The sequence below is a fragment of the Dermochelys coriacea genome, chromosome 8 (genome assembly GCF_009764565.3).
Source record: "Dermochelys coriacea isolate rDerCor1 chromosome 8, rDerCor1.pri.v4, whole genome shotgun sequence".
NCBI lineage: Eukaryota > Metazoa > Chordata > Testudines > Dermochelyidae > Dermochelys > Dermochelys coriacea.
Window position 1 is genome coordinate 72,301,082 of NC_050075.1, and position 24,079 is coordinate 72,325,160.

Here is a 24,079-nt window from a genome sequence, read left to right on the forward strand (position 1 = left end):
ATTGTCATGATACATACATTTCAAATATAGAATGCTTTTAGTTCCATGTGGGGCAGAAGAGCACCAAGATGGTCAGTATTTGAAACCATAAAAGAAAGTAGTAAAGTCAACTTTTTTGCTATGTATTTATGGTTGACAAGCCTTAAAATAAATGAAACCTGCCAATGTGTCAGAGTTAGATGTAAAGGGGTTGGAGTGGCCAATAATAATATGTAAAATGGAGCTACTACAAATCTTTCTGTCCCAGGGTTTTGTTACGGAAATTATAACTATATTAATTTTAGTAAGAGATTAGTTTCCAGAAGCTTTAGGAGTGTCTTTCACCTTCTGGATGTTGTATCATTTTATCTTTATTGAATGAAGACATTTAAAGTGGTCTTCACTAGACTTAATGGGCCAGACTGTTAGCTGGTTATAAATTGGGATAGTCCCATCAAAGTCAGTGCAGATTTATGCTAGCTGAGGATCTGGCCCTATATATTAATACCCCTGAGACAGTAAATCTATGGTATTGGGACACTGAAGAAGGCTTCAACATCCTCATTGAAAACAGGAACAAAGAAAAAAAGAGCAAAGTAAAAACATACATTAATTTAAATAGTAAACGTGAGTCTGGAATAAGACCCTATTTCAAATTACTGACTTTGTACAGTGTATTAGAATGTAAGGAAACGTGTAGAATATAACTGGAGGGTGAAATGTGCCTAGCATTGACTAGAAAATAATTTAGACATCCAACTTAAAAAAAAATGGAAGTTTGACTATTAATTATTGGGTAACTTCATCATTTGTGGCTAGAATCTTTCTCTGTTAGGTGGGCACATTCAGCATAGAAAGTGTTTATAAATATAGAAAAGGATTAGCTATTAATGGTTACAACCTCTTGTGACACTGTATTTTTAATCTTTATAGAAAGCAAAAGTAGTTCGCTTTAGATATTGTTACTGAAGAAGGAATGTAGTTGTGATTCGCTGAGAAACTGATCAACCTCTTAGTTTTTTTATCAAACTGGTTGTAGTTACTGGTTAACAGAGATATGCAATAAACAGCACTGGACAATGTTAAACAGTATTTAGAATTCTTGTTAACACGTAAAAGGGCTTATGTAAAAAAGGATAAAAAAGAAAATAATTTTTTGTTTCCTATTTGGAGGTGGATGATTTTGGTTTGTCAATACTGAATCTCTTTAATTAGATGAGTCATGTTCCTTCACAGTTCTGTTAAATACTTGAAAATCATCGTTGTATGGACACAAAATTCACAAGATTTGCACAGTATGTGTTTAATGTTTAGTAACTGAAAAGCCTTGACTCTTTAATAACTGTCAATTGTTTCACAGTCTCTTTTGTTTTTTCTAGTACATCTGAAATCCCTCAATTCCGGTTGCCATATGATGTAGTGAATTTCGAAGCTGAGCTTATGAAGGACCTTGGAGTGAAGGTAATGAAAACTATAATCTGCCTATGTATAGCTCAAAGGAAAAGGAGCAAGAGCTCTGTCAAAGATTAACAGCAAAATGTCATGCACATTAGTGAAGAACAATTAAAAGCTATGCTAGGCAGAGGCAGGAAGATGCTTCCTCTTGCTCAGGGCATTTGTCTGTCTGCTGTCTGAATGCCACTAGTTTGGAAAAGGGCAATCAATAGTTCTCATCTGGCATGCCTGCATGTGATTAATTGTCTGTAAGAAACAAATTCCTAAATTGCTTTAGGGGTTCAATGTAGCTATTGGAATGATTTGATTTCTTTAATCAAGTTGTTTTCATGCATGTTTGGTACTACTTAATACATTTGTATTAGACACTTCTCCCTCCAACCCAGTTTTCTTTTAATGGCTTGTAATGCAATCTCACATTGATGTTTATTTTACTTATTACATGCATTAAATTAACAAAGTAGTGACATGATCTGTTATAAACAATAACAGTAATTCAACTTCTTGGAAAGCAATAGTTTTGCACTGGCTGTATTTTATTAAACAAACAACACTTCTTGATTATTTTTAGATAATGGGAATGTTGTTTTATTGTTCATTCAGTGTTTGTTGTAGAGATGTATTTAGTGTGTATAACTCCTGCTCATTTTACTAGAAGTTATGTGTGTGGAACATATCTCAGGATCAAACCCTTACACAGAAGACTAGATAAAACTTTTTCACTGATTAAGGTCATATAAGAATCATATAAGTAATCCTAACTCATAGTCGTTTATATTGGTCCAGTGGATAGTGCAGCAGACTGGGAATCATGAGACCTAGGGTGAGATCCTCACCCCCCACCCCTTCAACACCTCTATGCTCAGTAAAAGGCCTGGAGTGGTATAAAGGGACTGTAAGGTTAGTCTACACTATGGCTGGGAGCATGCCTCCCAGCTTGGGTAGACAGACCCATGCTAGCTCCATTTCAAATAGCACAGTAAAAATAGCTGTGTGGACATTACAGTATGGGTGGGGATTTGGGGTCAGATGGATTGTATTCAGGTGGCTAGTCCACGCTGCTATCCTTGAAGCAATGTTCATGCTGCTATTTTTAGTGTGCTAGGTCAAGGAGAGCTAGCACATATCTGTCTATCTGTGTTATGAGGCATGCCTCCAGCTGCAGTGTAGACATAGCATAAAAGCCCAGATCTTGTCAAGAGACGATTACCCTGGTTCCAGACTGTGAAAGATAGCCATACGGCTGCCTTCTAAGCATCCCCTCAGAAGCTGTGACAGAGAGGGGAATACTAGAGGGAAATCTGAAGGCATTGGGCATATCAGGGAGGAGTCACAGAATGTAGCATTACAGAGATTTTAGACTGTGCTATGGCTCATAATCAGTAGACGACAGGCTGCAAAATTTAGACCAGCCCCCAAGTCTGTTCGTTATTCCAGAAGTTTTGGAGCAGTACAAAATTGAGAGCTTAAAGCCAACATGGCCACTCCCTCCTCCCAAGGTGAGAGTTCCGTGCTGTGCCACTTAATTCTGCAGCACAGAATTTTACCCTGGAGTCTATTCTAAACTAGGTCATTGATTAGCTCTGTGACATTGGGCAAGCCACTTAACTAAGTACCTCAGCTTTGTGCCTCTATAAAATGGGAGTATTTTACGTACCTTTGTGTAAGCCATTTTGAGATCTTTGATGAAAATGCAATACTGTATAAATACTAAGTATTACTTATTTATGTGAGTAATTCGGTTGACTTCAGTAGGAATTACTCAGATAGATAAAGGTTACAGGACTAGGCCTTAAGGGATTGCAAATCCTCACATAAAATTAGTAGTGAAGTTTAAATTCCATTATTAAGTTTTCATAATATATGTACATATTAGAATAAAAATGTATACTAAGTCATAGGTGGTATTTTGTACCCATTGAATATACAGTCTATAGTCAAAAGGATCACAACTACACACAGCTTTTTATACCTAATCTATAAAAGGAGAAAATAAGAAAGGGTCAGTCCTTAAATAAAATTTATTACATTTTCCATCCTCCATGTTTTCAGGGACGGGGAAAACACATCTTCATAAATTTCTAAAAGGGAATTCAGATAAATTCAATAAGAGTGAGAGAGGCAGCATTATAAAAAGTATTTATACAGTGGAGCATCACAAGTATAGGAGTAACAATGAAAATGAACAAAACCAAAAGCTAGAAAGAATCATGCATGTATTTACAATTGTTCCTTTCCTGTTTAAGCTAAATTCACCCTGTTGGGCCAAGCTGACTGTTTTAACCCGAAAGGCCACGCGGAAATATTTAAATCTTAAATGAAGACAATATAATAGACAGACACTAGAGACTCTAGCCATTAGATTCAATGTAATTTTTGTTGCACTGATGAAGTGGGGCAAAAAGTGTGAGAATAGAGAAATAAAATTTGACACACAAGAAACTAAAATTACGATTGTCCTGAACGAAGAAAATTTGAGAGACCTAGAATAAGAAATACTAACCATCAAAAGGAAGTAAGGTGTAGGGCAGACATGCATTTTAGCCTGATGTTCTCCTCCTAGATCTGATTTTCTTTTGGGTATTTATGCTCTGTGCAGATCCTCTGGCAGCTGCTCTGACATGCCCACTTTTGACCTGTATTGTATGCGTTTCCTTGTGAGCTCTGCCGCACAGTTATCTTCAACAGCATACATGGACATGCAGTCCCCCTCAGAAGTTCTTTACTGAAGTGCTCACTAGCACAGCACAATGAAGGCTGCATGAGCCCTGTTATGCCATTTAAGATGTAGACGAAACACACTAGCATTTTCTTTAATAACAAAAGGGCCAAATTTTGCCCTTACTTCTGCTAGTATAAATCTAAAGTAATTCTGCTGATTTCAATGGGTTTATACCAGTTAAACTGGCGAATCAATCCCTCAGTCCACTGTCTTCTCCAGAAACAAGCCTAGGTTTCTCTTGAGCTCATTTATTCTCTTTGCTTCAGAACCCATTTGTATTGTTTTAAGATAAGTTTTGGCCCATGCTCCTCAGGCACCATGGTCCATTGTACAGAGCACAGGAACAGGAATAAGGAGGCTTGATTGCTAATCACAGTTTTGCTAAAGACTTGGTGTGTGACCTTGAACAAATGACTTCCCATTTTGGGCCTCAGTTTCCTCAGCTGGAAAATGGGGAATATGATTCTTATCCTTTGTAAAGTTCTTTGAGATCTAACAATGAGCAGTTCTAAGTGCTTGTTGTTTTTATTTATTGCTCTTTGTGAACCTACTACCAGTGAAATAAATTCGTTTGCATTTATTCCTATTTTTACATATTTTGATTCACTCCAGCCAGTGAAGCAAGTGACTGTGAGCACCATTGATTATTTAGAAGAAATATGATTAAACAAATGCAATTACAAACCCAAATGATTAATTCCATCCTTAACTGGTTAAAAGATGGGAAACAAAGGGTAGGGATAAATGGTCAGTTTTCAGAATGGAGAGAGGTAAATAGTGGTGTCCCCCAAAGGTCTATACTGGGATGAGTCCTATTCAAAATTTGCAGATAATGCAAAACTATTCAAGATAGTTAAGTCCAAAGCAGACTGTGAAGAGCTACAAGGGGATCTCACAAAACTGGGTGATTGGGGAACAAAATGGCAGATTAAGTTCAATGTTGATAAATGCAAAGCAACGCGCACTAGAAGACATAATCCCAATTATACATCTAAATTAGCTGTTATCACTCAAGAGAGCTTGGAGTCATTGTGGATAGTTCTCTGAAAATATTCACTCCATGTGCAGGAGCAGTCAAAAAAGTGAACAGAATGTTGGGAATCATTTAGAAATGCATAGATAATAAGGCAGAAAATATCATATTGCTTCTATATAAATCCATAGTATGCCTACATCTTGAATACTGCGTGCAAATGTGGTCGCTCCATCTCAAAAAAGATATACTGGACTTGGAAAAGGTTCAGAAAAGGGCAACAAAAATGATTAGGGGTATGGAACAGCTTTCGTATGAGAAAATATTAATAAGACTGGGACTTTCCAGCTTGGAAAAGAGACGACTAAGGGGAGATATATGATAGAGGTCTATAAAATCATGACTGGTGTGGAGTAAGTAAAAAAGGAAGTGTTATTTACTCCTTCTCATAACACAAGAACTAGGGGTCACCAAATGAAATTAATAGGTAGCAGGTTTAAAATAAACAAAAGGAAGAATTTCTTCACACAACACACAGTCAACCTGTGGGACTCTTTGCCAGAGGATCTTGTGAAGGCGAAGACTATAACAGGGTTCAAAAAAAGAGCTAGATAAATTCATGAAGGATAGGTCCATCAAAGGCTAATAGCCAGGATGGGCAGGGATGATGCCCCTAGCCTCTGTTTGCCAGAAGCTGGGAATGGGCAACGGGATGGATCACATGATGATTGCCTGTTCTGTTCATTCCCTCTGAAGCATTTGGCATTGGCTACTGTCGTAAGACAGGATACTGGGCTAGCTGGACCTTTGATCTGACCCAGTATGGCTGTTCTTATGTTTTTAATTTTGAAAAAATCTATTAGGTTCTCTTGAATTCTTATCTTTTTCCTTGAGAGGAAGTACAGTCCCCTTAATATTTCCACAGAATAAAGATTCATCAAACCTAATGTTGTTTTAAGCCCCAATCCTGTTGTTGAATCTGCATAGGTGGGTCCTTATGCCCACAAAGAGCACCATTCACTTGAGCAGGGCTTCTTGGTGTGAGAGGTCCAGTTGCAGAATCTTAAATTAGTTTAATTTTTGCTGCATCCCCAATGAGGCTATCTTACCCTTCCTTTGGTACAGTGACTAGTACTGCATGTAAGATCACCTTATTTGTTTGATATTCTGACTGCTGTTAATCCTATCTAGTATCTTGTTTCCTCTTTTTTTTTACTTCTATGCAATACACTGGTGGCGTCAATGATTTTTTCACAGTAACCCCCAAGACTTTTTCCTGATTAATGTGCTGGATGATTGTTCTGTTTACCACACCTTCCCTAGACTGGTGCCTTGCTCCCAGATGAGGTTTCTTAAATCCTGAGTTTCATGTGGGGATATTTCTTTACCAAACCAGTATCAATTACAACCATTTAAAACTACCATTTTGCTGTGCTGTTGTGTTCCATGAACAGGTTTTTTCTTTCTTTTTCTGTTTGTTTGCTTGTTGCTGGCTGCTGTTATGCCAGGAACCAAATAGACCCTCGGCTGCCCCCACTATCAGGGGAATACAAAGGTGACTTTAAGCCATTTTATGCCCACTACCCGACTTTGATGAGATCTGAGGGTCTGGCCCTGTAAGACTAGCTTGAAAAAAATATTTTATTTATTTGATTAATTGATCATTATGAAACTTTTTGAGATGCCAGTAAGAGGAGCATGATAGAAATTAAACCAATTTTTAATGATCAATTTCAGATTACTTAATAAATCTTTCTAATGTTTTATGTTAGATAGTTTGTGGTAAAGGCCTTGGAATAGAAGGAATGACAATTAACACCTTGAAGGAAGATGGCTACAAAGCAGTCTTCATTGGAATAGGTAGGAATGTCTTATTTTCCTTTATTTTGTTTTGTTGAAAATGAGAATGATTTTCTGCAAATAAATGGGCTGTATTTCAGTATCTTAGTAAGACAAGTTTAAATGTCTTCAGTGTAAACCAGATGATGTGGTAAGAAAAAAATTATCTCATCTGTTTGACTGGTTTGAATCTGGCTCTCCCTGGCAGTTACTGCAAGCTGTTGCTGCCTGATGGCAATTCACTGGTAAATGTGAAATGATTTGTATGGTTCTTAGTGGACAGGTAAGCATATAATAAAAAACTCCATAACAATTGGCATTAAATGGCAATGTGTCTGGAAGTCTCAACAGAGACCAAAGACTAAATAGTGTTATGCACAGACCTAACCTATTGTACCTTGGGCTCCCTGTAGGGTTGATCAGGATTGAAAGACATAGGTATGATAGAATCAAGAAGCTTGCACTGCTGCAGCCAGCTCTTACTATATCTGTAACCAACAGACACCAATTTCCAACACTTTTCATGAACTTTGAAAGTACTGAAATTCTTCTCCAATTACTCATCTAAACACTCTATGCAGCTTACTCTATATATGTGTGTGTAATAAATTATAAAACTAGGATCAAAACAGCTTACAGGTTTTCTCAGTTTGATGAAGCTTTTGAAAAATAGATATATTCATGAGAGCTTACTAAGAGAGTTCAGTTGCTTCCCATGAGATGGCTTTCAAATCGCAAAGTTAAATAACCAGAAGCAATGCTTTCCACTGTTGCTTCCATTTTCCTTACTGATGGAGGAAGAACTTTGCACCTTTATTCTTTCACTCTGAAAGTTGGAAAGAGAGTCAGAGTACCGTTGCAGTGGGTTTTTTTGTTAGTTTAATTTTTTTGGGTGGGGAGGGATTATTTGTTTTAACTTAAATTTGTTCAGACATAAACTTAAACAATTCATATGCTAGTTCAACAAGCCCTTCAGAAATTTAGTTTGATTGGCTTTACTTATTGTTTAGTGAAAAGTTTCAAAAGTGGATGTACTGAAAGTTACTAGCAATAATTGCCATTCTGGCCTGAGGGATATGCGAGCACAATTTTCAATTTTTGTGAACAGCTTACTATACCCCCATAATTAGCTAGTGAATATGTAAGCTGGTGATACTGTGCTTTATTGCTTTTTCTTTCCCCTATAAGAAGAATCGACCATCCTTCAGAGGTAGATTTCAGAGCTAAATTGAATTATGCTGGGGGTTGGCTTTAACAAAATAAGTTGGCTTTGAATTCTACTTAAACTAAAATAATAATTTCATCTCCACTCCCATTATAAAAATACCCATCTGATATTTAAACCATTACTGCTAGCTTAATTATATTAGGTTATGTATTAAAAGTATTTTGGAATACAGCACTACCCATCCCTAACATATGAGAGCCATGTTGAACATATACTGTCTACTGTTGGCATGAGGCTTAATGCTCTTTATTGATCTAGACATTGTCTAAGTGAACATAATAGGAAATAAGTTGTCCAACTGTTCCTTCCTATTATTGATTAGAGAGATGTAATTCTTAGTACAGCGACAACTGTTGTTTACCATCTGGATATTCAGGATAATAAGCTTTGCCAGGTTCATTCTCTCATATGATTATACTGTACTACCAACCATTGTGATTTATATAATCCTAAATCCTCTCATTGTTAGAGACATTCCACACGTAGGAATTTCCATGAGGTCATATTTCTGTATAATTGTACACAGGACAATATGCCAGGTTATCTTCTTTTATGTTTTAATCAACATGACTATTCCTCTGCTAACTCTTTTGCTTTATAAAATCCTGGAAGTTAGGAGGGAAATGCATAAATGAGCATTTGTTTTCTCAATATTTAATAGCTAGAATAAACATCCATCCTTACAGCATCAGCATTGTTAGATATTACAACATAGATTTATTCAAACATTTGAAAATTTCTTTGTCACTACTGGTTAATTGTCAATTTACCACTGTGTATTTTACCTGTAGAATGGCTGGATCTTATCTATAGAGAGATTGTCTTCTTGCTTACACTCAATAAGGTTATCCTGGCACACAACATTTTTTAAATAAAGGCATTTAATTTTATGTAAATCTAGACATATAAATAATAATACAGATAAATAAATATACAGAGCCAAATAGTGGTTTTACTTCTGAGAGAAGTGGTGGGTAAGTGAGCAGGTGCAGAGTTCTAGTAGACAAGCGGAGGTAGTGTGCACCAGTTGCTTCGGCCACATGTAAACAGAATGCATTAGGAAACAGAAGGGGAACAGAGTGTATAACACTCCATACATGGGCTGGTGAAAGGTACTGTGAACTCACAACAACCCTTGCTGCCAGAGGCTGGCAGACATGTAAGAAGGATTGAGTCCTTGACTATGCCCCTAAGCCAACTTGTTACGCCCCCTTGTGGAGTGCTGCCTGGAGCTCTCACCAGCACTTTCTTTTTGTGAGCAGTGATCCTCATTCCACTTAGATCCTGAGCATGGGTGGAGGAAGATGGAAGGGCAAGTGCAAACTGAGCCCACTGTGTGTCTGGATCTGCTGGGTGTATAGCACAAAAGAATATTTATTATGCGTTCCACTAAAGATCTTTATATATGTTGATTCTGAGCACTGGTTTTTCTGTTTGTGTTCTTAGTCTACTAAACTTTTATGGGGGGGGGAGGAACCACAGGTTGGACATTAACTTGAATGTTGGAAGCAAAAATTTTTAATAACGTTGCTTGCATCAAATACAGTTTTGTAAGCTTGTAATAATTCAGTTCAAAAGATCAATCACTTAGTAGAATAAGACCAGGCTGTTCTCAATTTTCTCTATCAGAGGAGTGGAAGTAAAAGGGAATAGATGATTGAAAGAAGATGGGTGTCTAGGTGGGAAGAGGAGTATGTGAGTTTTTCACAGAGTAGTGGGTCCTTTCAAGGGAATGCCTCTTGGAAGTGAGGAAGAACTTGGAGATATGGGAGTGAACAAGTGTCCAGAAGTTTGATGGGGTGAGTGAGCATCCATGTGGAGACAAATGTCTTCGAGGCAGGTGAAGGCTGAAATTGTCTAGAGAACCCTGAACATCACAGGGCTGGAATTTTGCATCAGGAAGAGGAATGTGTCATGGACTAGGGGGTGAAATGGGTCTAAGTGAGGAGGAGAGAGCACATGTGGAAAGTAGGCATCGTAGGAGGCATGTTTAAGGTTGTATCCCTAATATTAGCAAGTATATGGAAGAAAAGCATGTGGTGAGGCTTCTGTGTGGGGTCAAAGATCTCAACCTCTCCATTTATTTCTTTAATAACTTTAGAATTGGGTCTTGTGCTAACTCCATGCAAAAGGGAACCCAACCAAAAGCTCTGGGTACCCTTTGCATATATTTAAAAGCAAAAGAACATTGGAGCCACAAAGTAGAATTCGACCAGAGCAGGAAGCACTTCTTCTCTGAATCCTGTCACCCATCATCTGACCATTAACCATGTGGCCAGTACGCATTACAACCTGCACCATGTTTTTCAACCAAACAAATCTTGTCCTCACCTGTGTCAGCCCTTCAGCCTATTGCCACTCAAATAGATAGGCTTTTCAGTGTGCCCTGAACAAATTTGAGCTATTTCAGATCTTGGGAAAGGAACCCTTACAGAGAATGTTTTATCATTAACTCCCTTTCTTTTTATAATGAAACGAATCAAGCTTGAAGTCTTCTATGAATTGCAGCTGTGACATACTGCCATAAGAAGAGATAGTCTCTCAAGTAGGCAGATCCTATAGCATTTCGATGTTTATAGGGTAAAAAAACACCATAAACTCTACCTAGAAACAAATTGACAGCCAATATATGTCATGGAGCACTGATAATATATGCTGTTTCCAAGAGTTATCACTTAATGTACGAGCTGCTGCATTCTGCACCTGCTTAATTTTCCAGATAAGATGTAGTCCACATAGAGTGCCGTGTAATAATTCATAGGGAGCGTGAGGTGACAAATGCATGCATTACCATAGCATGGTCTGTATCCAAGAGAAAGCAAATAAGCAAAAAGCACGCCTGGACATTGCAGCAATGTGATCGTCCAACAGCAGATGGGGATCCAACATAACCTCCAGACTGCATACTCAAGTAACACATGGCAAGCACGCACTATCAATCAAAGGGGATGATATTAGCCTTCCCATGTATTCCAATTGCTTCCTTCAGCCTACCATTATCCCATTATGTGGACTGAGTTAACACTATGTTCCTGTTGTTTCTGGAGGATTCAGTGAGTTGCTTGCTTCATCCCTGCCCCTTATGTGGTCCTGTAAGCCCACTTTCAGTTTTCTTTCCACAGAGATCTCTGCTTAGCAGATTCTGGTGGCACACATCACCTCATGTGTTTTACTGAACATTATAATTCAGAAGGGCAAAGTGAAAGTGAATTACAGCTTTTTACCCTTGTAAAGCTGAATTCACATCATGCCTCAAGTCAATAATAAAAGTTAATTTTGGGGGCACATCCCATTTGCATAGAACAAAAAATGATCATAGAAATTAGTACAATTGACAGTTTCTACACAGGACTGGAAGGCTGCAGCAGGGGGGAGGAGAGGAGGAGCAATTTAAATCAATATGGCAGGTTTCCATTGCGCTTACTCACCCTCAATGGTTGTTGCTTTTCACTTCCATTTAGCTAAATGCTCAATTTCTAAAGCTTTTGGCATTGTAGTTTAATAAGTGTTTTTAAAAATGGCAATTAAGCATAGAAACACATGGCTGGCAGTGAATGCTTAAAAATGTTATTCTGAGACTCAAACTGTCTGCTAGCAATGGGTTTTAACTTTTAACATTTCCTCTACTGTTTTTAAAACCTAACCAAGATGAATTAAATCTTTCAGTTACACTTTTATGGTTAAGTTTGCAAGTGGGTCTCTGAATTTATGGACAGAAAACTCTTATTTTACCCATTGGGATGAGATAGTAAGACTCAGTTACCTGCATAGTGCAAGCTTTGCTTATGCAGAGAGATACACAAGCAGAATTTCTGTGACCAAGTTTACAAATCAATTTGAAAACTTGGCAAGAAATTTCTTTACAAGAAATAATTCAAATCAGTAGCTGCCATGTGTAAGTATTATGGAGACCCAAGGTCAGCAGAGAATTGGCATTTGTGTGAGAGAGATCATGGGGTGATGAACTAGACAGCGTATATAGCCCTTGAAGACTGCAGTATAGGGCAGCAAGAGGTAGGTGTGACCCAAGGACCTGTCAGCACTAACTGGCAGAGGTCACGGGGTGCATAGGTTTACAGGGATCCTCTGGACCTAGTATTTACATTCTAGTTCAACAAACTGTGTCATGTAAGATTTCTACTGAAAGTCTGTGTCACAATGTTCATCGGTTTCAGAGTAGCAGCCGTGTTAGTCTGTATTTGCAAAAAGAAAAGGAGTACCCGTGGCACCTTAGAGACTAACAAATTTATTAGAGCATAAGCTTTCGTGAGCTACAGCTAACTCATAATCTTTGTGAAAGACACTTATGTCCCAAGTTGACTATTGTGTATTGTGGATCTTTTATAATGAAAGTCTATTTACATACTGAGTCAAGTGCTAATGAAGAGATTGTGGGGACTTCAGAAAAAGAAATTAATAGGAAAAAGTGAATGGGTGGAGGGGACCCTATTTACAAGTTAGGAACAAAGGACTGGTCTGATATATCTAGGGATGCAGAGATACACCCTGACATCCTTCGTCTGGAGAGACAAACTGCTAGAAGCTTGATTTCATAAAAGGAGGGTCTCAGCCATCCTCATTGCAAAATGCTGTTAAAAGGACTTTTAATAAGCAGTAGCTTATTAAATAAGAGAGCATCTTGGTACTTAAGTTTAAGCTCTAGAATGTGTGTTATGATTTTATTTTATATGTAACCCTTTGTTTCCATTAATCCTACTTACTTCTTATTGACTCACTAATCTTTGCTAAATAAACTTATTCTTGTTTTCACTATAAACATAAATAAGTGTTGTGAGTGTAAGTGGAGCAGTGATCCTGAAGTGAAATTGATAACCTGGTATGTACAATTCCTTTGTGAGAATTGAACGTGTGGATTCTCTGAGTGTTTAGAGGATCAGGGGCTGGACATTCCAGGGGTGTGGTTGGACGACTTGGAGGTTGGAGTGTGCCTATAGCTAACCTGCATGAGGGACAGCAGGATCTCTGTAGGGAGAGAGGGGAGTGCTTGTGTTGTCTGTGGCTGGGGTTCTTAGCTGACCCCTGGCAAGCACAGACAAGGCTTGCTCCTAAGGGCAGATGGTAGCGAGGTGCTTCACAACCCTGGGTACTCTGGGGAAGTATCACGGTAGGTCCTAAGGAGACAGAACAGCTTGAGTGTTCTGTGTTACTGTATCTTTTGGTTGCTTTTTTGGACTGATTACTTCTTTTTTTATTACGTTTCCTCTTGAAGGTCAGCTAAATTATTTGCAGGCCAGGACTCTTTCAGGACCTCAGAAAGCATTATACAGTCACTTTTGAAGAAAGAATACAACACAGTTACTTTGTATACAAATATTTATTTGAATAAAAATGAAAAGGCATAAATATTTTAACAGCAGTTAAACTACTGTTAAATAACTTTTAAAACATGCAAACAGTAAAGATACGAGCATATCCTTCCTATGCAGACTTATACAGAGACTGCTCTTATTACAGAGATGGACTGTAACATCTGCACTACAGTTTAGGGTTTTTAAATAGCATTTACACTTCCCTCCTTTAGTTCACAAGAATAGAGAGAGAGAGAGAGAGAGAGAGAGAGAGAGAAAGTCTTTACTTTTGATTATCTCTTTAGGCAAAAATTTTTGAAAAGTGCCTAATTCCCATTTTCAAAAGTGACTTAGATACTTAAGTTCCATGGACTTCAATGAGACTGTGAGTGTCTACACTGGATCTGGAGGTGTAATTTTCATTTCAGGTGAACACACCCACACTAGCATTGACCAAGCTATTGTGCTAAAAATAATAGTGTAGTCACAACTATACCAGCACCGGCTAGCTGACCTGAGTATAATGCTGTCTGAAACTCTAGGTATGTATGTGGAATGGCTAGCCGATTCTGCTTCCCATGCAGCTGTGGCTACTCCAGGTACTTCTGCTTGAGCTGGAAATCACACTGCCAGTTCCAGGATAGACATACCTTAAGGCTAGGTTTACACTATGAACCACTGGTGGCAGCACATAGTATATGTGTAGCTACATCCTGCAGAGAAAAGCAGACTGCACTCACACTTGCTGCATGTAGCAACATGCCAGTGAAAGGCTCTGGAAGAGGGGAGGCAGCAGGGAAAGGCTTCAGCAGCTCCCTGCTACCAGAGTCTTTCACTGCTGTGAGGAAAGGCTCTGGCAGAGGGGAAGCCGAAGGGAAGAGCTACAGCAGTGGGGAGCTGCCAGAGCCTTTAACTGTGGTAGGGAAAGGCTTAACAGTGGGGAGGCAGTGGGACACTATACTGCTAAAAATGGAAGTGTAGACGGGGAGGTGCAGCCTGGATGAGTAGAAAGTGTGCACGGTATGCACTCACATACATATTCATATTTTTATTCTACTTGCTTAAACCATGCCTCTGCCTACCCTCTCTTTATACCCATGCTAGAGGGGCTAGGCAAGAATGTACTCTACACGCTGATGAAAGGAGCATTCAGTGTAGACTTACCCTTAGAATCCTAAATCCCTAAGTAACTTTTTATAATGGCATTTAAGTCTATTAGGTGCTTTTGAAAATTTTTACCCTTATTCTATATCATTACCTAAAAGGTAACATGCTTCTTTAACTGACAAAGCAGAACTAGAATGAACATTCATACCTCTTTCAGTCCATATCCAAACATGTTGGCTCTATCAGCAAACAGCAAAAATCTGGTTTGTGAATCCTTTTAGCTAATAGCATTTAGTTGTCAGCTAATGGTTGACTTGATTTGCCTTAGAACATCTAGTCTGATAGAAAAATATTTCTATAAAAATGTTGCATGTTTGAAACATCAGCACATAAAAAAGCCACTGCATGAATTTCAGTATGGCGTTCACTCCTACATAAAGCCCATTTGTGCAATCCTTACTAACATGAATGCACCCTTTTTCAGATGAACAGTCATGCTGACTTCAGTTGGACTACTTCAGTAAGTAAGGCACCCATGTGAGTATGGGTTACGCAGTTTGGCACTAAATATTTATATCTTGGGCCAAAAGAACTTACCAAAAATCCAAAGTATGTGAACACTAAGGAGGAACATCATTGTTTAGGGTGGTCCAAGGAGATAGGGTATAAAGCAAGGACAGTGAGATCAAGCATTTTGAGATGAAAATGAGCAGGAATTAAATCTGCCAAAGGAAGTGATGCAAGTTCCATTGCTTGAGTCTTTTACAATTTGCCTGGAGAAAACACTGTAAAATATACAGTAGCAAATAATCACTCCTGTAGTTGCAGGGGGGTGAATAATTCATTATCTAACAGGGTATTTTCCCTCTCTAATTTCATACTAGTTTTGTTAGTTTTACATACAGTAAGATACTCTGTTGCACTTGGAAACAGTTAACATTTGGTTTGTAAAAAAACACGATTTCTTCCTTTATAATGTGATATTGGATTTCTAGAGCACCTGTTATAACATTCTAGATTCCCCAGAGGCAATATCATTTAATGCAAATTTAGTTAATGTTTTACATGAGCATACAAAATATATCCAAGAGAGAGCCCTTTATACTGTATAGTATGTCCTACCTGCAAGGGTTAAATCAATATATCAAAGGGAATAGATCAAAGACCTCATGTACAGAACTTCAGTAATTGCAGTCATTCATTGTTAATTAACATAGTATTAAAACAATGGTGTCTTCCGATAATCTCATTGATTGTAACAAAATTACACACCAAAAATAAATTAAAAATCCAAGCACTGATGCACCTCATTTTTTAAAAGTTGTGAGATTGATTTACTATCTTATCCCCCAAAAGTAAGTAATCTCCTCATGCCTGTTCTTATCTTCTGATTAACTATGCAGTGCCACCTGGTGTGCAGATGGGAAGAATATTACACAACGAGAGCTCTGTTCACACCCACCCACCCAACTACAAACCTATGTGGCAAAAAGTGAACAGATGTTCATTTTGCTGGTGCTACAGAAAGAAAGTGTGCATCTTACTCCTGATCCATAAACTAAATTTGGAGGCCATGATATCTGCATATGAGGTGCATAGGCCCATGGCCAGAACACAGATTTATGGAGGAAAAAAATAGCATGTAAAATTGTTTTTCTGTCTCACTTCATTCTGTTTTTTTCTTTTTCCTTTGCTATTTGCATTTTTTCCTTTTTCCTTCACTTGCTACTAAACTTGTCACTTCGAAAGAGAAGAGCGAGGAAGCCAGTTTCATTTGAAATTGCTTCCAGACTTTTCCCATTGGTTGCTGTATTTCAGAAGTGATAGATGCTGTTACTTGGTGCCTCAGTGTATCATAACTTAGGGTTCTGTTCTCTGAGCGCTCTGATGCTGATCCAGTAAAGTAATACACGTGCTTAAAGTTAAGCACACACTTAGGTGCTTTGCTGGATTCAAGGACAAAAACACTGTGTATCTTGCAGGATTAAGCCATTAGACTCTGCTGGCTAAGGAAATGTTTCCCGTTTGTTCTTGTTTCTATGCCTTTATTTTGGTTTTGTGCAGTGTTATTTTATCGCTCCCAACAGTATTCACAGAAGACAGACTCTGCCTCCAAAGAACTTACAGTCTAAATTTCAGACATAACACAGCGAGTGACAGAGAAAAAGATAGAGAGGGATGGTGCCAGGACAAGTGAGGCTAATAGAGCTATGATCACCTGGTTATTCAAGATAAAACTTGTCCAGCTTGCTGGTTCTGGTCAGTTTTGATGACAGTTGTAGATAAACAATATCATAAGTCACTTGCAATAGGCTTTAGAGAAGAAGGGAGTTTTCTGGAGGGATTTTTAATGAAGACAGTAGTGGTCTCATGGGCCAGCTCAGCTCTGCATATAGGAGCCAACATGAAAAAAGAGATACCTGTGGGAGAAGCAGATCAGTTGGGTATTAAGGCTGGCATCACTGGTGCATCAGAAGGGGCATGGGGCAATTGACTGGGAGACAAGACCAGACAAGCAAAGTGTGTCTAAAACATGTAGTGCGTGGAAAGAGAGGACATAAAGGGCCGTTTTCCCCACTTCGCAGTAAATAAATAAAATAAAATAAAATAAGTGTAAATAAAAACACAAGTTGCAGAGCCATGGCGAATCAGGCTTGGAGTTTCAAGGTTATGGGATGCAGAATGAGGGGCCATTGAGAGATTAAAATCCAGGAAGATCATTTTAGTTGTGAAGGGCTTCAGGAAGACCAAAGATGCTGCTGCTGCTGAAATAATCAAGACTGAACCTGAAGGCATAGATGAGTTTTAGCTGATGTTGTGAAGGAAAGAATGGCAGAATTTAGACATAGCCTGGATGTGAATAGAGAATATACTATTCCATTGTTATCAGAGAGCAGCTAGAAACAAACTGACCATTAACATGCCCATAAAGTCCACATGGAAGCAGAGTTATTTATCTATTAACTACTATTTAAATTTAAAGTAATCTCTCCATCATGAGCTGTGTCAAAAAGAAGCTGTAGTTACATCTATCCATTAACGGAGGAATTCCCCTGCACTAGATTGTGTACTTAAATCTAGAATGACCAATGCAGAAGCTCAAATAAGCCTATATGCACCACTCAGCCCCATGCTGACGGCTCAAGGAATGCATTGAACCTGAGTGTGGGCCCTGTGGAAGTAAGTAGAATTTCACCTTAGTGTGATCTAAGACACAGTCTATTATCAAATTCCTTCCATATTGAGTTAATTTTTATTTTCACTACTGTGATATGAAGGGCATTACAATATTATGATGTACATCCGTAAACAAAACTGACCATAAATCAGTTCTAATACAATAAATTTGACATAGTTAATATACTGTCCTTGTACAACACTTGAATCAAACATTTTTTAAAATCTCCTCAAAACAAAGGAAACAGAATTGCATTAGAAAAAGAGCTCTGTACAAAAACCCATTCATATTGGGTGCTTTCACTTCTTTATCTATGCAGTGTGAGTTTATTTGTAGAGAACAGTAATTTTTGTCCCTTTTCACAGAAAAAAGGAATTCTTATTTTCAAGGAATCTTTCTGCTAATGGCATTCATTGTAATCTGCTCTTCTGATTCTACACTGATCCTCTTGATATTAGTGGAACCTCCTTAATACATATCAGCAATGCTAGACATTGGAAGCTTTTTGGGCTCAGATGTACAAAACAACTTATTTATTGTTAATAATCTTAAGACACTTTCAGAAAATACTAAAGATCTGCCCTTGGGCATCCTTAACCTATTCACTTGCAAATTACACAGATTTTCATTCTCTTATTTACTTATCTTTCCTACCAAGAAACTACTTACCATAACAATCGCTATTGCAGATGTTTCACAAAACTCTCTCCTATCTGTTTCTAAGATGCTGACTGCTTTCTGAAAGAACATGCCCATCTAAATGCAATGTGAAAATCAATTTAGTGTTTACATTTGGTTCATATTGTTTGAAGCAGTTAAATGTATGAATACTTTAGAAAATTCATAGAGGCAAGATGGGTGACAGAAGTTGGTCCAATAAAAGGTATTACTTCACCCACCATGACTTTTTCATATCCTGGGAGCAAAATGGTTACAACATTAGAAAATTCATTTTATTTAATACATTTTAACCATATTGTTTCGAATTTAGTCAAGAAATACATTACAATATTTTTACATTTGAAAAATTACATAAAGAAAATATAAATATTAAGTAAGGTGGAAGGGTTAGATGTAAGTAATTGTGTGTCTGATACACTACTTTTTAAGCTCCACTGTGCATGTGGAGAAGTGTGCTTTATGTCCTTTATTTAACTAGGTTTAGCTGTGATCATCTGATTGTCATACAGAGAAAACATGACTATGTGTGCTTGCGTGATGCTTTCAAATGTTTGTTCCTCATGGGTCATAAAACATATAATCCTCCATCCTTCACTTCATCCAAATTATGGTGTCCACCCAAACTTAACTTTTAGCCCCAAATTTGAAAAATTATGTGCTAAGGTCAAAATAATAAATTGACAGGAAAATCATGCAAAATGGGATTTTATAAAGAGGAACAATTGCCAGTAATCTAATAATTTCTAACTGTTTGCAAACATAACAATAATAATAACAATAATTAATAATAAATCTGATATCATGTTGCTTCCATTGTTCCATTTTCTTTGCATTGTCAAAGAGTTATGTTCATAAGGGTATAGGGGTTCTGTTTTTAGAAATGAAGTTTTAATAATTTAAAATGGAAAAAGATACATCTTCCATAGTGGCTAATATAGGATTATTACAGCATTTCAAATGTGACAGACTATATCTTTGCTTACATGTTCATATATTACTTATGGGATGGAGAAGCGAGTTTTGAAATGGATCTTACTGTGTTTTAGAAGACAAGTATGATTTTGTTCCCTTTAATCCTAGGAGGAAAAATATTTTTTCTCCTTTTATAACACACTTCAGAATTCCTTGTAGTAAAATCTGCTGCATGGTAGGGGTTTCAATATTTGTAACAAGCATCCAGTAGTACTAAGGGTCAGGGACTAACCAGTGAATAAAAGTCAAAACTCAAAACGAACTGCCTTTCCTGTTTAGCACTGGCCACTTATCGAAACTGATAATGTTTGATTAATGAGCGGCAGCCTTGCAGCGGGTGAAAGCATCTGTAAGAAATGATTTATTATTTCACAGGTATTGGAAGCTTGCCATATCTTGCAGATTTAACTATGTGTGCCTGAATAAAATAAATGAGATGCAACATGTGAAAAATGAAAACCCATTACTTGTAAGGGATGTGTCACAAGCAGAATATTTTTGTTCAAGTACACTTTGTCATGGGGATTTTTAATGTTGTTCTGAATACAAATCATTTAACTGGTTCATAAAATCAACTCAGTTGGAATTCTTGCATCTATCATCCAAGACAGAAATGAGGGTTAAACTTAATGTGGTGTAACTTCCCTTAAATGTTCATATTTTGCATTATATACAACTACTGAAATTACACATATGGACAAAAAAGCTTCTCTTTTAAAAAATATATTAGAAGTGAGAAACTGCACTGATGTAATATTAAGGTTGAAGTCAGGAAAACTCAGACTTAGGGTTCACAGCAACCTTTGCTCTATCTTTTTGTGGATGTGTTACAACACAGTATGCTTGCTACATGATTGGGCCTGAGTGTCTTCTAAGGCTCAGATAAATCAGAGGTTCACTGAAGTCAATAAAGTTATACTGATGTTAAACTGGTAAGAAGGGAGAATCAGACCCATTATTACAATGTGCATGCTACCTTATTTCATGACAAAAAATATACTATGATATAATTCAAGTGATACATTGCTCTTCCAGGAAGACTATGCTAATAGGTTTAATTTTGTGCTGATTTATATTTATGTGGCACCTTTTGCTTTAACTTTAAATGTCTACAGGGCTTTCCCGTGGATAAGCTGGGAGATCAACTAATGAGATTTCCTAATGCAGTATGTGCATACAAAAGAAGAGATTAAAGGAACCTTAACTCCAGTTGTCCTGACTTTTGTGTAATTTAATCCTACTGTTTCATTAATGTAGTTGCTTATTCTCAATTTATTTTAAGAAAACAAGTAATTAAAAATTGGAAAAAATACTGTGCGTTTCAGTAAGGGTGAAATTCTGCTCTCCCTGCACAAAGCTATACTAAATGGACTGCATGTGTGGAATTGAGCAGGGGCTGGGACATGTGGGTTTCACTTCCCTTAACCCTAGGATTAGTCTCTTCCACTGATGCTGTTTCAGGCTATGGGCTGGAATAGTAGCCTGATCCTTTCCACACTCTCCCTGTTGTGCAAGCTCAGATCCAGTGTCCTTTCCTCGGCCTGTCCCTACTGGGATCCTTCCACATTGGCCTATTAAGAGCTGTCATGGAGCCTTCTTCTATAAAGCACAGGATGTTTCAGATCTCCCACCTCCACAAGGCTGGCCTGTACTTCCAAAAATGGCAATGCACTGGGCAGCTGCACCAGTTTGAACTTCATCCTTTGGGCTTAGTTATTTTAGTCATTTAGCCTTTATTTGGGGGAGAGATTTTGGCAGTGATGAAAAGAAACATCTTCCTCTAGCCCAACCACAGTGCTCAACAGCGTTATAGAACTGAGTGAACTGCTTTAAATTACACCCAGAATGTTTTTTTGTAGGGTGAAGCAGGAACTATATTAATGCTCCTCATTCAGTTTCGTGACCAAAGAGGCGAGATTTAGAACAAACATTTAGGTTCAGCTGTGGGGTAAGCTTTCTCAGTCTTGTGCTTCATCATTCAGCCAATGTTTGCATTGTTACCCACTAATGAAAACCCTATTGTGTCTCATTGCTATATAGGAGTTTATTTTGTCCATACAGTAATTTTTAATATGTTTCTCTTGGGGGGGAGGGGCACAAAGCTATGTTTTTATTGTCTAGTTCAGTCAGCCCTTAAGGGGTAGATCATGCCTAGACTGAGCACTGGGCAAGGGATGCTAGATAAACCATACCATCTCAGAAGTTGTTTGGAAGGCAGTATGCTTCAGAGATGCCCCTGCCGAGGCACAAATTCTACTTCTTTTCCCCTGGGAGAAAAGTTGCTCCAGTGCTTGAAATGGTGGAGCGTACTTCTGCTCCTCGTGCCTGGCTAGTGACTGGGAGCAGACCAAGGCTCTGCCTACTTGCTCCAAACAGGAAGTATTCAGAGACCACGGTCTGCACTCCACAGCAAACCCATACCCAATATTTGGATAGGTCTCACTCAGTTGAGCAGTGGACTTAATCCCTCTCGCTCTTCTGCTCAGACAAATAAAACAAGGGCATCATCTAGTGCTGTGTCAAGAATGAGTGTTTGAAATATTTTTTATGAGGGCACGGCGCTGATCTCTTGCATTGGGGTGAACTGGTAGCTGGACAGTGGGCTGAACAGTTGCAGAGACAGATCTTCATGGAAAAGGACAAAATGGTTGGGTGAAAAATCTGATTACGTTTACAAAGAATGTGTCCTTTTATAAATATTACATACTGTGACAGGTTGCCCTCCTTAAGGTGCCACCTGATGTGTTGAGATACCACTGAGCCTGCCTGTTATGCCAGCCTGGGCACCTGTCCTGCTAAGCCAAGCTATTAAGCCTTCTCCAACACCCACACAGGCAGAGCCACACCCAACTGCAGAACGAAACACACACTGAGATCAGTTCTGGGAAGGCTCAATTTAAGAGATTTGCTCCAGCACTCAGGTGTCCACCTCCCTTGGAGTGCAGACTCAAAGATATATTGTGAAATCCGCCTCCTCCTCAATGTGGAGGACGGTATGCTCAACCTCTTACCCTCCACCCAATTATAAATTGTACACACAGGGTTATATTATAAACAAGAAATAAGTTTAACAACTACAAAAGGTGAATTTTAAGTGAATATAAGCGATAACAGATAGAACAGAGCAGATTACTGAGCAAATAAAACAAAATACGCAAGCTAAGTTCAATATACTTAAGAAGCAGCTTACAAAATATAGTTTCTTATCCTAAATGTTATTTTAGGCAGGTTGCAAAGTTTCTGTGGTTTAAACTTCCAGTTATATTTCTTTTCAGACTGGACCCCTGTCTCAGTATGGTCTCCCCCCTTGCCTTCCGTTCAGGTGTCTTTAGCACTTTAGCAGTCTTTCTTCTTGGACAGACAGGCCATGGAGAGGAGGAGTCCCGTTTGCCTTCCTCTCCACCCTTAGATAAGATTTACATAAGGTGGGAATCCTTTGTTTCCCAAATTTGACCCCCCCTTCCCTTTCAGTGGAAAGTTACAAGAAGTCCCAGATAATATTTAGTACCAGGTGATAAGATCACGTGACATAGTAGTACCCAGATGCCTCCCAGGAGGGAGAGACATTAGTATCTTCATGGTCTTGTTCCTTCCTTATGGCCCATCAAATCTGATGGTCTGTCGTCTGGTGAGTGTCTTTCCAATACACACCCAGTTGTAATTGTTACATAGTCCATATTCCTAACTTTAGATACAGAAATGATACATGCATATAAATTGGATAATCGCATTCAGTAAATCATAACCTTTCCAGTGATACCTGACAAGACCCATCTTGCATAAAGTATGTCTGTTATGTCATATCCATATTATAACCATATTTCCATAAAGAATATGGATTGTAATGTCACACATACCCTCTCTATATTGACCTGTTGAAGGGCTATAGGGTTTAGAGTTTCGTTAGCAGAATGACTTACCAGTGAACATTGATTGCAGTATGTTTGGGTATTTAGGGAGAATTATTTTTAGGAAAATTTTGTTTGTGACCTGTTAGATTTATAATTCCTAGTCCTTATTTTCTCCAAACAGACTTATAGCTGCTTTTCTCCTCACGCTGTTCTATTCTTACAGGTTCCTCTCCAGTGGGAGTCAAATAGGATAGGGGAAAAAAGGCCTTTTCATGTTCGATTCTCCTTTTATGACATCTGTAATATGCTGCATATTTATAAATATAAAAATAAAAGAGGAACTTCATCTTTCCTCAGTCCATGCCTTCAGCCACTTCTTTGGGTTCCATGAGTTATACCTCTCAGCTTTGAGGTATAAGCATAAGTTCATGTCAAAGTTGGTTTCTCTTCTCCCTAGGCATTAGAAGTAATTTTCTTAAGATGTTCTACTTAGTTTAAGCAATTATGAGAGCAATGGACATCTGGTTTTACTGTCCCAGGATTTGACAAAGTAGCACTCCATCAGTGATAACAGTGCCTTTCATTTAAAATGAAAGCCGCAACCTGAGTATGCTGAAGTAGTGACCTTTCAACCTACAAGTTGAGTGCAATTATAGTATTATGCCAACAATGAGGTTTGGGGAGTATTTCTGCAGCCGGTGTTCATATGGAATAACTACTGAACACTAAAGTCTTCTGAGCTCTGGCAGTACCCTAACACTTGTAAATTTTGGAAAGAGATGAAT

At 38.1% G+C, this 24,079-nt stretch overlaps 1 protein-coding gene across 3 annotated transcripts in view; it reads left to right on the plus strand.

The window, feature by feature from the left end:
* The window catches only part of DPYD (dihydropyrimidine dehydrogenase), a 542,721-nt gene that overhangs the window by 206,551 nt on the left and 312,091 nt on the right, over positions 1-24,079 (plus strand). For 2 of the 3 annotated variants that reach the window (XM_038414838.2, XM_038414842.2), the window contains exons 7-8: positions 1,359-1,440; positions 6,902-6,989. In XM_038414838.2, coding sequence (XP_038270766.1) covers positions 1,359-1,440; positions 6,902-6,989 — 170 coding nt within the window. Of the gene's footprint in view, positions 1-1,358; positions 1,441-6,901; positions 6,990-16,015; positions 16,621-24,079 lie in introns of those variants that run through there. The other variant, XM_043490641.1, reaches the window with a different exon arrangement.